General features: G+C 37.8%; 1 protein-coding gene across 1 annotated transcript; it reads right to left on the bottom strand.

The window, feature by feature from the left end:
• Positions 1-679: 679 nt before the first annotated feature.
• On the bottom strand, positions 680-12,814 carry LOC136819818 (protein SpAN-like). Its single transcript, XM_067076058.1, has 13 exons — positions 12,703-12,814; positions 12,173-12,253; positions 11,673-11,852; positions 10,824-10,938; positions 9,246-9,430; positions 8,572-8,790; positions 5,852-6,031; positions 4,599-4,754; positions 4,026-4,196; positions 2,823-2,950; positions 2,056-2,350; positions 1,352-1,520; positions 680-899 (listed from the first exon to the last, which is right to left on the bottom strand). The coding sequence occupies exons 1-13, from the start codon at positions 12,800-12,802 to the stop codon at positions 680-682; spliced, it is 2,199 nt and encodes a 732-aa protein (XP_066932159.1). The 5' UTR covers positions 12,803-12,814.
• Positions 12,815-13,820: the final 1,006 nt, after the last annotated feature.

Raw genomic sequence — 13,820 nt, 5'->3', positions numbered from 1 at the left:
TTTTATTAGAAAAACTTTATATTACGTTATCAAAAATACTACAAAAATAATTTTGAAATTCCTAACATACAAAATACGATTATTTTTTGTTCTGATAAAATATAAATAACAAGATTATTTCAGAAAAATCATCTGAGGTTTAGGTTTCACTGGTAGGATACTTTAGACGTACAAACTTTTCACTTTCGCGAATTTGAGGAAAAAATGTTTTTCACGAGTATAAACTTTCGCAAATCCTTGGATAAAAATGTGAATTTTCGAATGAAAATTGCCTGAAAAGTGAAAAATATTCCTTAAATCTGATAAAGACGGTTGCTCTTCGACTTTAAAAAGGCATTAAGGAAAAAAAAATATGCCGAGAATTTGATATTTATTACGATTTCGAGGTTTTATAGATTTCCAATTTTTTTTGGAGAATTTTTTCGAGCATAAACTTTCGCGAATTGCTCTGTTAAGAATTTTCAGAGACATTTACTTTCGCGAAAAAGGCCGAAATCGCGAAAGTTTGTATGTCTAAAGTATAATGGGTTAGTTAAATACACACTATTAATATATACCGTTATATCTTAGTCTGGAAAGTCGAATTTTATGCCAAGCGACGGTATTATCTTAGTTTCAACATGCTTTGGTTGCGCAGTGCGATAGCGCACTTCCCAAACTCTGCAAATCTTGATAATGTTTACAAAATTTGATAAACATAATTGGTGTTAGCTTTTCCCATGCAAATCTGGTCTTCTTTACTTCCAATGCATTCCTTGAATTTTCCATTAATGCATTGGTCACTGTTGCCATAGTAACCATAACTAGATTTAGCGGAGCTCCAACATTCGCCGTAAAATTGAAGACCGATGAATTTCATTCCTTGAATTTTTGTACGTTTTAAACAGGAACATAGCAGGCTAAAGAATAAAACATAATTTCATATCAAAAACTGTGTTAAAAACTAACGGTTTTTTTGTTAGTACCTAAGCTATTGTTGCCTTTATTTCGCCTAAACAAACATGTGGGGTGAACAAATAAAAACTATTTCACAACCTTGTTCCCAGCGATAGTTGCAGCACTTTAAGATTCTGATGATGGACTTCATGCAATGAATCTTTTCGTGAGCGATGTCAGAATCATCAAAGAGGTCAACCTCGTCCCCGTGTATTTCAGGCTTTATTTACCACGTTTCGCCAGAGTAAGCACAAGAAATAAAATGTAAGCATTAAAAAAGCTGATGATACGCAGGTTGCAAAAAAGATTTGACTTTCATGATTCTGATAGCGGTTGTATCATCTCTATGTATCACATCAAACAAAAACTGGTTCGACTGGCTCTGGGCACTAGATTGACATTCATGTTTACTCACGTGTTAAGTGTTGTCTCATAATTCTTCCAATCGATTGTATTCTTATTGTGATTATGAACACTATTTGGTCGAAAACTTTCAATCATCTTTGACAGTGCCGGGTTGGCTGGAGAGTCGGTAAAACACCCAATGGCTTTAATGCGAATACCACACTCGGCGAACAAGGGATCTGTATGTGGAATTAAAGAGAAAAACATACGTAACATTAGTATCTTACATGTTTTTCTATAAGCAAGTGTATGCCCCTTGGTCATAGGCTCGTGTATGCTTAAGTTCTCAAAGCATCCAGGCATAGCTTATACTTATTATATGCTTTATATCTTATCGGATGTCGGAAGGAAGAAAGTGACTTTGAAAAGATGACAAGTTTTTCCGAGGCGGAATTCTTCCTGAGTACATAATTCTAAGCTGGAACCTTTGCTTAGTAACCACATTGTTCTCCGATAATAAGTAACATTGGTATGTTATCAGAGATCGGAATAGAGTGATATAACTGTGAAAAGGAGACAAGTTTTTCCGAGACAACATTTTCCCTGAGTCCTGAAGTGCTTGTCTAAGCCGGAAACCTTTGGCAAAGAGACTCGATTATTCTCTCAACAACATTATAGCGAAATTTCATCCACTTCTGGCGATTAGCCTTCCCTTTTAGATTAGATTAGATTTCATTTCTTAAGTATTAGCCTTCTAAAGAGTATCAGACATACCGGTAGTAGTGGTTGGGGTGGACGTGGTAGTTGTTGGGGTGGTCGTTGTAGTCGTTGGAGTGGTCGTTGTTGTAGTTGGAGTGGTCGTTGTTGTAGTTGGGGTGGTCGTTGCTGTAGTTGGGGTGGTCGTTGCTGTAGTAGTGGTGGTCGTTGTTGTAGTAGTGGTGGTCGTTGGGGTGGTGCTCAGTATCGGAACAAGTGTTTTTTTCTTGGAACATAGCGAGTTAACAATAAAAATATCATCCAATGCAATGTCTCCTTGAAAACTGTGTCCACGCTCTGCTTCGAAACGTATCTTTAAAGAGAATGGTTCTATTTATACTGAAACGATTAATTTGTCTGAGACGAGCAATTTAGAAAATGAGCATTATGGAGGAGTGTACTTGTTTCAATAAATAGGATATCCTCCACAGATCACATTTTATAAACTTCTCGTCTCAGACGATTTTTCCGTCTAAGTATAAATGGAACTAATGGAAGGTAATTATAGTGACTGTAATCTATAGGATATCTATCTTCATTCCCTTGAGAGCGGACCGAGTCCGAAACATGTATATAATAGCAGCATTCTTTTTCACCGTTCAACATATGATTTAAAAGGTCGGCGGTTCAATTGGTCGGGTCTTACCAAGAACGCAAAAATGTTTGTGTACTTAATCTCTGTCTGCTTTGTGCTCAGCGACTTTTGTACGCAATCAAAATTAAAAAAATCGCGAAAATAGGACATAAAGGACATAAAATTAGATAAAGACCTTAAAAGAATATACCTTGTAGTCAAGAAAGATATAAGAATTCCTTTCATTGTAATTATCAGGTTTTTCAGGGATGTCTACTTCAGCTACTTTCCATCCTGGACCTTGTGGACCTATCATTTCCCAAACTTTATTTTCTTTTCCTAAAACGAATGGATGTTGAAAAAATTGATGTCAAGACTCCAATATGATAGACCATTGAAGAATCCCATTTCTTAATTTTAAAATATGTCATTGGGTTCTTCCAGAAAATGTCCGTTCATGGGGGGGGGAGGTGGAGGATATAGTGCCCGGGGGCCGGGGGTAGTGAAAAATCTACAAAATTTGCCTTGTCCGGGGGGGGGGGGTAAACTTGCTCTGTTTGGGGCTAATTTTGCTCAATTTGAGGGAAACTTTTGAATGTTCATGGGGTCAACTGATGCTTGTCCAGGGGGCTAGACCTGCTGTCCGGGGGTCAAAAGTCACAATATCCGTGGGTAAATCTCCAATAAGGGTTATATCCTCCACCCCCATATTCAATTTCTTTCTGGAAAATCCCATTAATAATAATTTAGTTCTGAGGATTTGGCCGAGTTGTGGATTCACTAAGGCGAAGATGGGTATGGGATATGCCCCTTTTGTTAGGATCCCTCTTTTCAGTGTCTGAGTTTGTCGCAAAATTTAATCAAAATCTACTAAATTTATCACATACCAATATTATCTTTCAGGTTCTTTTTTTCTAGTAGGGTCTAATTTTTTCGAAAATATAAATTGATATCTGGCTGAGCTTATTTATTTCAAATCTAGGGGTTATCCTCATCTGTCATCAAGAGTACTAACCCCATCCGTGAGTTATGGCCAAAATAGTAAACTAGTCTGTTAATTATTCATTCAGAGAGCAAAAACACGAGCGCGTGCGGCTGGGTGATTGTTGAAATAGAAGCTGCGTAGGAGAACGAGCGGAAGTTGGTGAGAGGGTGCTAATTAACTTTCACTCCTTCCCGCCGACGCAGATTTTTTTCCGTCAACGGACGAAGACCTACGCTAGCGGCCGAAGACCTTCAAAACTTTAACTTACGGTTTTCCAGTGGCCGAAGACCTACAAATTTAGTATGTGGCTAGAATCTGCCCCGCCGACAAAATTTCTTCCTACGCACACCTAACTCCTACGTTCACTTTTCCCGCGTGATATCGGTCTAGCCCGACTGGCGTTTCAGTGTAGCTAAATTTCAACAGTACCTGAATACGGAAACTTGACAAAAACACGGAGAACTCCAATCCCCATTCCATGCATGCTATAGAAGAATGTTAAACATTTGACCGATGTTGTTGATTTGAACACTTTACTGACCAGAGAAGCTTTCATTCCAAGTCTGGCGGGTGATGATGATTCAGCAAGCATGTAGTGACCTGAAAGAATCATTTGGAACACACAGTTGGCACTCTCTAATTCGATCTTCAAGGGGAATTGGATTCTCATCGAATAAGGGAGCCTATCGAATAGTAGAACGTCGAATTAGAGAGCGTCAACTATATATTAAACAGTAAATTTTGACTGGAGCTCAGCGGTTCTCATTTTTTTCCGAAATTTACAGATTTGAATAATTATATTCTTGAAACCCTTGAGCATGAGATGATATAGGGGCTAAAAGATCTTATCTACATTGAAATGTTTCCAAAACAAAAGGTTAAGATTGTTCTGAATCAGTTTTCAAGTTTTCGTCACATCTCAGGAATCTCACGTTCTCATGCAATCATCGAAGTATCGTTCAAAAAAAAGTGAATATATCAGTTGAAATATAATCTTCTTACCGTTTTTAGTAGTGTTCTGTGTTGTATGATCAGAATCAGGGCCAGTGGAAGGAGTCGGTGTTCCACCGGTAACTCTTTTCCACATGTATGATTTATCATATGATTTGTCTTGCCAAAAACACATTCCTTGCCCGTCGAATAAACAATCATCCGGTTCTAAAAATTTCAAATATTGTCGACATCTTCGTTAATAAATGAATGAATCCAACAAGCTAAGTGGCCAGTTACGAGTTATAGCGAAGATGACCTCCAAAATTTATCAAAATCTCAATAACACGGACAGGGGAACGCAAATTTGTTCGAATTAAAGGAATTTCGAATTATGGAGTAACGTTTTTAAAAGGCATTGGGCTCTTCCAGAAAATGTCCGTACATGGGGGTGGAGGATATATTGTCCGGGGGGTAAATTTGCTCTGTCCAGGGGTAATTTTGGGTTGTCCGGGGGTCAACTGATGCTTGTCCAGGGGGTAAAACCCGTTGTCCGGGGGGTCAAAAGTCACTTTGTCTGGGGGGTAAATTACTGAAAATTGTTATCCTCCATCCTCCACCCCCCCCCCATATTCAATTTTTTTCTGGAAAAGCCCATTGTTAACTGAAGAGACCATAAAACTTGTTCGAGTTATAGAGATTCTAGTTCAAGAGACTCCACCGTATCATATGGTTTTATCACATGGTTTTTGAAATGGTGTTAGACATATTTGAACAAATCTTGGGGATGGTTCTAATATCCTTTTAAAAAGGTTGTTTTTCTAGAGGAAACTCTCGTCGTTAAAGTGACTTTTCCACTGTGCTTGACTTTTAAGCTGGTTGAAGTTCTAAGTTCCAGTATAAACGGCCCACTTTTCGTCCTCCCTATTCTAATTGTGAATGAAAGCGGGCAGAATATTGGCTGTTTAAAGTACATGCATTTCCATCTTTTGACGTCAATGTGCAATGTCTTCTTTCAATCTTTTTCAAGCAAATAACTGCCAACTTTTTGCCCGCTTTTTGCCCAAGAGTGTGGCTGGCATAATGACGTGCCATGGCACTCATTAGGTTTGGCCTCACGTGAACATCGCTCTCCCAGTGTCGTTCAGGTGTCATGTTATACGCCAGGGCTTGGAAGCTTGCGTCTGTCAAGTCGCAGCGTATCTTTAGCACACTTCAACGATTGAATATACAGGGCAGAAAGTCGACCGTCTAAACTAGAGCTAATGCACAAAAAATCTACGATATCATAAAAAAACCTGACAGTATCATCGAATATATCATACCCAATGCGCATGGTTTAATGTAACAATCTTTTGATTGAACAGATTCACCCGGACAATTCTTTCCTCCATTCTTTGTTTCAGGATCATCACATTTTCGTGTTCGCTTTTCTTTTCCCTCTCCACATTGGTGTGAACATTCACCCCAGGAAGACCATCGTCCCCAGTGACCATCTTGTGGCTCTAAAAGATCAAATGTCCAATCTTTAAACTGTGAAAAAAATCTTAAAAGCAAAGGCATCATTTTTTGTTCATTTGTATTAATGATTTAATTAATTATGATAAGATTTGTCAAAAAGCCGCGAAATTAAATTCCGCGAAAATTTCTTCACTAAGGACGTCTACTAATATAATATTAAAAACATTTCTTGAATTTTGTCAAAAATTGAATTTCATTTTCTTGAATAGCGCTTCGCGTCGCATACGTCATAATTATTTTACCTCAAATTTGTACGAGTTGCAATATCCCAGAGTTCATTTCGAACTTATTGGAAAATGGTGAAAGTTATTACTCTACGGATTTTTTTTCGGGATTTTCAAGGTTTTCAAGTTTTTTTTGGTCATTTTTAAGTGGTTTTTCAAGGTTTTTTGGCAAAAACTTTGGCAGTTTTCAAAGTTTTTTGATACTCAGTTGACATGGCTCTTTACAAGAATTTTTTTTCTTTTTCAGAGTGGTAGGTGAAAGAAAAATAGAGGACAGCAAATAAAATTTATTCGCTTTTGGTGCCCGGGGAATTACTTCCACAGTTAAATTCCTATCTCCCTCTCGAGAACAATACCACAAAAAGAAATACTCCAGCTCCCTAGTCTTCCAACTGTAGAAATAAAGAATTAGAAGCAAAACCAATTGTTTACAGTGACCGAGGAGGCACAACCATGGTTTGCGCCGACGAAAGAAAATTTTGATTTGACTCTTTCAAATGGCTAAACAACGCCTTGTTTTTGATTTTTTTTTACAAAAATCAATTTCCAAAAGAGTTGTTTTAAGGAATCCTCGAAATTTTATTGATGAACAGCCATTATTCCAAGACGCCATGAAGTGATTTGAAAATTGGGGAGCAGTCGATTTCTTAGGGCTCATGCAAACGGAAAATTAGTGACAAAAACTCAGCTAACGATAAAAGAATATATGTTGCATTCGTTGTGACTAGAAACAGGGAAATATGGAATTCTCTAAATGTTATAAAGGTTTAGCGCCGCAGGCGGTTTTTTACTTATTCTTACTTTTCGAATGACTGGATAGTGCTTTTCAAGGTTTTTAACGATTTTTCAAGGTTTTCAAGGTTTTTCCCAGAAAATTGATAGTTTTCAAAGTTTTCAAGGTTGGGTGGTTCATTTTCAAGGTTTTCAAGGTTGGGTGGTTCATTTTCAAGGTTTTCAAGGTTTTCAAGGTCCCGTAGACACCCTGTCTTAGGTTCCAAATAAACGAGGGGGGGGGGGGGGGTCGGAAAATGTTCGAGATTGTAATAAACGGGGGACCTAATAGCCGGGGGTTGGAGATTGTACTTCTGAAAACCCAAAAATAAGGTAAACATAGGCTAAAATCAGGCTATCTACAAGAGAAAAATAAGGGGCCTTCTCTTTGACAGCTGAAAATATTCTTAAAAATTAATAAACGGGGGGGGGGGATCCTAAAGGTCCATAGGAGTTGGAAATTTTTTGAAAAAATAATAAGCGGGGGCGGGCCCGTTTATTTGGAACCTAAGAGTAACTTCCTTTTGATATCGTAAGCAGTGGCGTTGTGGGAAAAGAAGTCAATCTATTTGGTAGGATTTGAAGCCAACAAATCCTACCAAAGTTGCGCGGCCTTTAGCGGCTCGCCTGGTTTTTACACAAATGACAGATTGAAACTAAAATTTACCGCTAAATTTCGAAAAAAATATCAATCGTAAACAAAGGAATTGCTAGATTCAATCTGTCGTAAAAAATACTGCGCATTTTTTAAGGCTTCACTTTTTCTTGCCTGAGAAAGGTTAGAGATTCTACTCTAGCCCTTCGGGCTTTAATTAGGTGAGGACCTTATTTTTGCCGCAGAAGCAATACTGTATTTTTTGACTAATGCTGAAAAGTAATTTTGCTCAAACGTTTGTTTAGACAAAAATCACGAAAAAAGACGAAAAAAGTCTTTATTGGGTGAATTCTATAAATCAGCCAAAAATGATCAACGCCTAAATTAGTTCCCTTAAGCCAAATCTCATAACCAGAGCCAATTGCCTCACTTTTTACACCCCTATCTCACAGCCCCAGAGAAACTTTTTCCAACAGTGGGGATAAAATTTTCTACTGAAAACCTAATGGGGATAAAAATTATATTGTTCCGAGGTTAAAAAATCCAGTGGGTCTTGCAGAAAAAATTGACGTGCTACATTTTGCAATTTCTCGCGTGCTTGCAACGCAACGCTAATTGCATTGCAGCCGCCTGAAAAAACTATCAGTGTAGCCTTAGCTTTAGTCTTGGAGTGTAATTTTTAAGCATTGAATTTTGAATGGGGATGAAATCAAAGTTAATTCGCTAGTGGGGATGAAATTGTAGGGTATTCTTCCCACTAGGTACGAGATTTTGGCTGAATTTTCCAGTGATGCTGGGATCCCAGCGAGTCCATGTCTTTTTTTCTATTTTACTGAATCATGAGTCCTATCAGAATTATAAAAAAAGTGACAAAAGGACTGGGCTTGAGTTTGTCCTTAAGCTAGTTAAAATGTTAAAGAGAAAGAAAAAATACCCTCGCATCTGTATAAGGCATTCAACTGAATGATATCTTCTGTTGATAGTTTATCACGTTGGCCAAGCTGTTGATTTGGATCACCAATTACCAAAATGGTGGGTTTATCATTCTTGGAAAATCCCTTTTTACCATAATGCATAATAGAAGAATAATCATATATTGATCCCAAATCGTCAACTCTTTCGTTACTATATTTTTCGAAATTGTGTGCTTGACCTAAAAAATAAAAATAAAAAACTTTGTCAGCAGGCCTATCTCTATCCCAAAACGCGATTTTTTATCAGTCTGTGCTTTGTTTACTGAAACTCTCCTTTACGTTGACAGATTCTTTTGGTTAGTTTTTTTTTACAGTCGAAAGCTACGGTTCTTTGGCTTAAAGCCGAGGATTTTTATCCCCCCAAAGATCTCTGGGGGAATAATTGTAAAAAGCAAGTAACAGACGGAACGGTGTCGAGGAAAAAGCCGTGGTCGTCTGGTACAGGCAAGTCAGCATGAAGACTCTGATAAATGTTTTCTTTAAACAAACTACTGTTGGCGCTCTCTAATTCGATGCTTTACTTTTCGATACGCTCCTTTATTCAGTGAAAATCAAATTACCCTAAAAATCGAATTCGAGAACGTCAATCAGAAAAAAGTCCAAATAAAAAGTTGTATCAAAGGAACAAACTGACCATCAGCAATATTTTCCCACATAATTTGAACATATTGATTGCGATCAGGACGACTTTGCTCATGCCAGAAACCCAATGCATGAAGAATTTCATGAATAATTATCCCATGCTTGAAACATCCTGAGCCAAGACTAATTTTTTGTCCGAAAGACCCCCAAAACAATCGTCCAACAGAGGACCAGCATCTGAGAAAAAGAAATAAGAGAAACTAATTAAAATGTTATTACTTTGACTCTACATTGTGTCCCGGAAAAAGCAGGCAAATTTTTATGTAAAGTGAATTTCTCATAATTTATGCGAAAATTTACAATTTGTGTAAATTAAAGGAAGAAATTTTAGCGAGAATTTAATTTGCCGGATGGCCGAAAAAGTTTTTTCAGAAGGAATTTAATTTGGCGGATCGGCAAGGAATTTAATTTGACGGATGATGGAAAAATTAAATTTTGGCGGGAAATTTTGTACTTGGTATTTCAATCTCGAAACCTATTCGATCATCTTGGATATTGAATATGTATTGACTGAACAGGGAATTTCAATCTTGATGCTCCTCCAAGTACCACTTCGGTACAGGGATTAAATCCATGACCTCGCGCACCATAGCCAAATGCTCTGCCTTTGCACTTCGATTACCGAGTTTATGTATGTGTGCTTTTCAGCGACGGAGACGGTAAGGTTCTAATTTGACTAGATCATGACCAACTGAGGACGACGGTAAATCAGCACTTTTACCGTCCTCGATTTTGCAGGTCAGAAGTGCGGGCTTTTCCAAATTGCTTCAGCCACTCCGCCGTCCTCAAAAGTGCATATACACTACCAGTCATAAGTAAATCATAGTTCTATTAGCCAGCTTAGTTGTTGTCTATTACTTTTAAAGTGTTTCACAAAACATTAAAGTAATGACAATTCCTTCAAACTGTACTGTATAACAGCTTCAAAATTACCGGTGTTTTTCTGCGTCGGAGACGGTAAGGTTCTAATTTTTCTACATCCTGACTGACTGAGGACGACGGTAAATCACTTATCGTCCCCGATTTTGTGAGTCAAAACTGCGGGTTATTCCAAATCGCGTCAGTCACCGTCAAAAGCGCAAATACATAAACTTGCTATTAGAAGCGAGGAGTGAAAATATTTGTTAAGCGTAGACAGAAAGATGTTGGAAAAAGTCTTGTCTGTCTGGTACAGGCCACACTTACCTATTGACCTATCATATCAAGACCCTGGAAGTTAAAAACACTCTCTTTGGTTTTGAGCAAAGTAGTACCTGCGGGATGTGGGTATATCAAATGTATTTTCTGTCATATTCAAGTAGCACCAGCCAGCCATTAGGGGAACTCTTTTTTCAACAGAGAGATGGGATAGAAAAGAAAACCAGCTTCTCTGATTACCCAAAGTGTTCTGATCGTTTCTATTGAAAACGCTTTTGTTTTAGATTTGATTAGGTCGTTACGAAAAGTTTGAGAACAGTTCGTTTTTGACTATAATATACTTCCTATATTTCTATAAGAAACTTTTTTTGCTAGAGGATGAGCAGAAGCCTAGTTTTTGACAGATTGCTCTATAATGGTTCAGTGCACTTACCCATTCTCTTTTACGAAGCGGACCCAATTTCTTTCATTTGTATGTTTAACAAATTTAATGCAGGATACACTGGAGATTTCGGCCATCGCTTTGTCAATATCTTCCCGCTCATACTCTATACAAAAAGAAATGGTAAGTTTTTGATTGAAATAGCTGGTGTTTAACATGCTAGACAACTATTTCGGACATAGTATAAAATAAGCAAAAATAAATAGAAGGATCAAAATGTAAGGACAAGTATAATTTCCAAGCAGATTCTGATACTTTGCGCACCGCTTTTATCTTTTCATCCAGATTTGGAATGAATATCAAATGAGCTTTAGAGCGCGGTGATTGGCTAAAGCAAAACAATCGTACCAAAATCTAAATCTAGCGCTAATCATAAACATTAGAACCCGGTCGCTGTCGCTGTCGTTTTCAAGCAAAAGGCCAGGTCGTCATATTCGTCATATCCGTTAAGAGCATAACGTGGTGTGTGCAAAATAGATGATCTGTTATGTTTCCCTTGAGTTACCCCCACTAACCCTTGAGGCTTCTCTTTCATTGGCTTCCGTAAATTAAGCACATAAGGCGTCAATGCACGCATTCACTCTACAAGCCATGGCTCCGTAAAGGCCGGACTCCACTTTCGCGCGAAATGCGCGAAAGTTTTTTTCTTAACCTGTTTTGCCTGAAGAAAAGATTACGTCATAAAAAAGTTTCGCGCGAACAAAAAAAAAAGTTGAAGTAAGTTCTACTTTTTTCATCCCTTACGTCAATTTCTACCAATGGAATTGCTTCATTTTTCAACCGACCAATGACCTCACAAAAACGACAGGCCTTAAGATTACTGTTATCACAAATCCATACCCTTCATATCAGAATAATCATACGGAACTACTCGATCGATCCATAGATACTCTTGATCTCTTCGCAACGCACGCTTCAACGTTTCTGACCGGATTGCATTCTGATTGGCTGGATCACCCTCAGGACCGTCAGCAAGACGGATATCACCTTCAAACAATGCATTTTTCCCATTCATAACAGCTAAAAAGAAAGTTAAGATATCATCATAAATAAAATGAAATTGAAGACAGGAGAAATCTTGTTATTAACCTTTATCACACCCCTTCTCACAGACCCACTGGGAACCCTTCCCACTGAAAAATTGGCCAAAATATCGTCCCCAGTGGAAAATTATCCTCTAATTTTTGTTCCCGCTGAAAATAATCAAATAGTTTAGGAATGCCTCGAGGGAATTCTATTGTAATACACCCAAAACAATCCCAAAATGCATCGCTGTTTTAGAATAATCAAAAACTTCGATAAGGCCTATTAACAGACTAGTTTGTTAATCTATATTATACCTTGGTTGGTTTTTGCGATGATATCGAAAGCAGAGTCGTCATCTTCACGCGATGAATCTGATTCTTCAAACAGCTCAGCGGCTTTAAATAAAAGATAGAAAAAGAAATAATCTCCCTCGTGGAATTACCAGAAAAAGGACCAAGTTTACGTTACATTACCAAGCTCAAATAAATTTTGGAAAGGCAAAACTGAATGTAAAGTTTTAAAATGTATAGCTAAGAGTACCTCAAAGTTAAAAGGTTTTCTACGGGAATAAAAGAAACTTATTTTAAGCAGTGTCTTCATGCTGAGTCAGATAAATCAAAGCTACTTTTTTTACGCAACAATATCCTGCAAACAAGTGAAAGATCGAAAGTTGTTTTGAGCCCCCTTTTGTACAAGGTATTGTTATAACTGAAGGGGCTATAAAACTTCGAGTTAAGGAGACATTCCAGTTATAGAGAGTCTATTGCAGCTCACAATAGTTTACAAAAGTAATGATTTTTCATCTTGTTTGATTGTCATCTTAGGAAGTTAAACCACGACTTACCTTCCTCCAGGAGTATTTCATCAATTGCATACAAATAAACAGATGAGATGACCAAGGATATCAAACAGAAAATGAAGCACCCTCTATCAAATGACACCATTTTCGTGTCTTGATTTATCTTCTAGTTCCTTGCTTGTTTTTCTTCAGTTTCTCAATTCGATATATTTATGGGTATGCGGGTAGACTACTTAAGTCTTCCCCAAGGATGACTTCCTTCTGGAAGTCTGGCGCCCTTGCCCTGCAGAGCCAATCTTCAAAAGTTCAGTCAGATTCATTTGACTAAGACTTTTGACTGTGAATAGTAACCGTATTTTTCAACCTGTACATACAAACTTATTTTTTAACTATATAACTGCGAATTCACTTTTTATCACGCAAATACTGTATTTTATCAAGTTTTAACATTAAATTTCGTTCCACAAAACAGAAGGATTACTGTAAAACCTGGAGAAAACCAATAAATCTCACTTTGTTGCAGGTAAAGTGAATAGTGGTAGAAGCATTTAACAAGAAACCGTTAGTATGGTTCTCCTATCTGTCCGTTTGGCCTCCAGGCTAAAGGGATTTTGCCCAAGTTAGTTGGGTACTGCACACTCTGCATAGGTTGGCTTCTTGCAGTGTTTTATTTTTGCCTCATGGGGTGGTTGACCTCTTTAGACAGTATTTACTGTCATTCTCCCTATGATGTATCCAGTGGCGCGGAGCATTAGAAACATTTAGCTATCGAAAGAAATACCATGAATAACTCTTTAAACAGCACCAGGGTTAAAGCCCCTGCTTTCTCAGTTTCAAACTTAAACCTTGTTTCCCGCGAAACCAATGAACCGTCTTCTCCAAACTCACCAGAGAGAGTTGACGGTGATAGGATTGAGTCTGTAACAAAACCTAAAACACAAAGACTACTAGTTTGCAAACATCCAGCCATTTTTAGCACTTTCAACGTGCGCTCTCTATCTCTTGTTAGTAGAAAACAAGAGCTTCTTTCGTGTTTTTCTAAATTCCAAATCGATGTGCTCAGTATTCAGGAGCATAGATTTCTACACAAAGACATTGAATTCCTCCACTCAAATCTTGGTAAAAACAAGCTTGTAACCGCCTCAGCATGGAAAAATTCCCAG

Source organism: Clytia hemisphaerica, unplaced genomic scaffold (genome assembly GCF_902728285.1).
Source record: "Clytia hemisphaerica strain Z4C2 unplaced genomic scaffold, Clytia hemisphaerica genome assembly, whole genome shotgun sequence".
NCBI classification, from domain to species: domain Eukaryota; kingdom Metazoa; phylum Cnidaria; class Hydrozoa; order Leptothecata; family Clytiidae; genus Clytia; species Clytia hemisphaerica.
The sequence above is the reverse complement of the archived record's forward strand: the minus strand, read 5'-3'. Positions and strand labels throughout refer to the sequence as shown.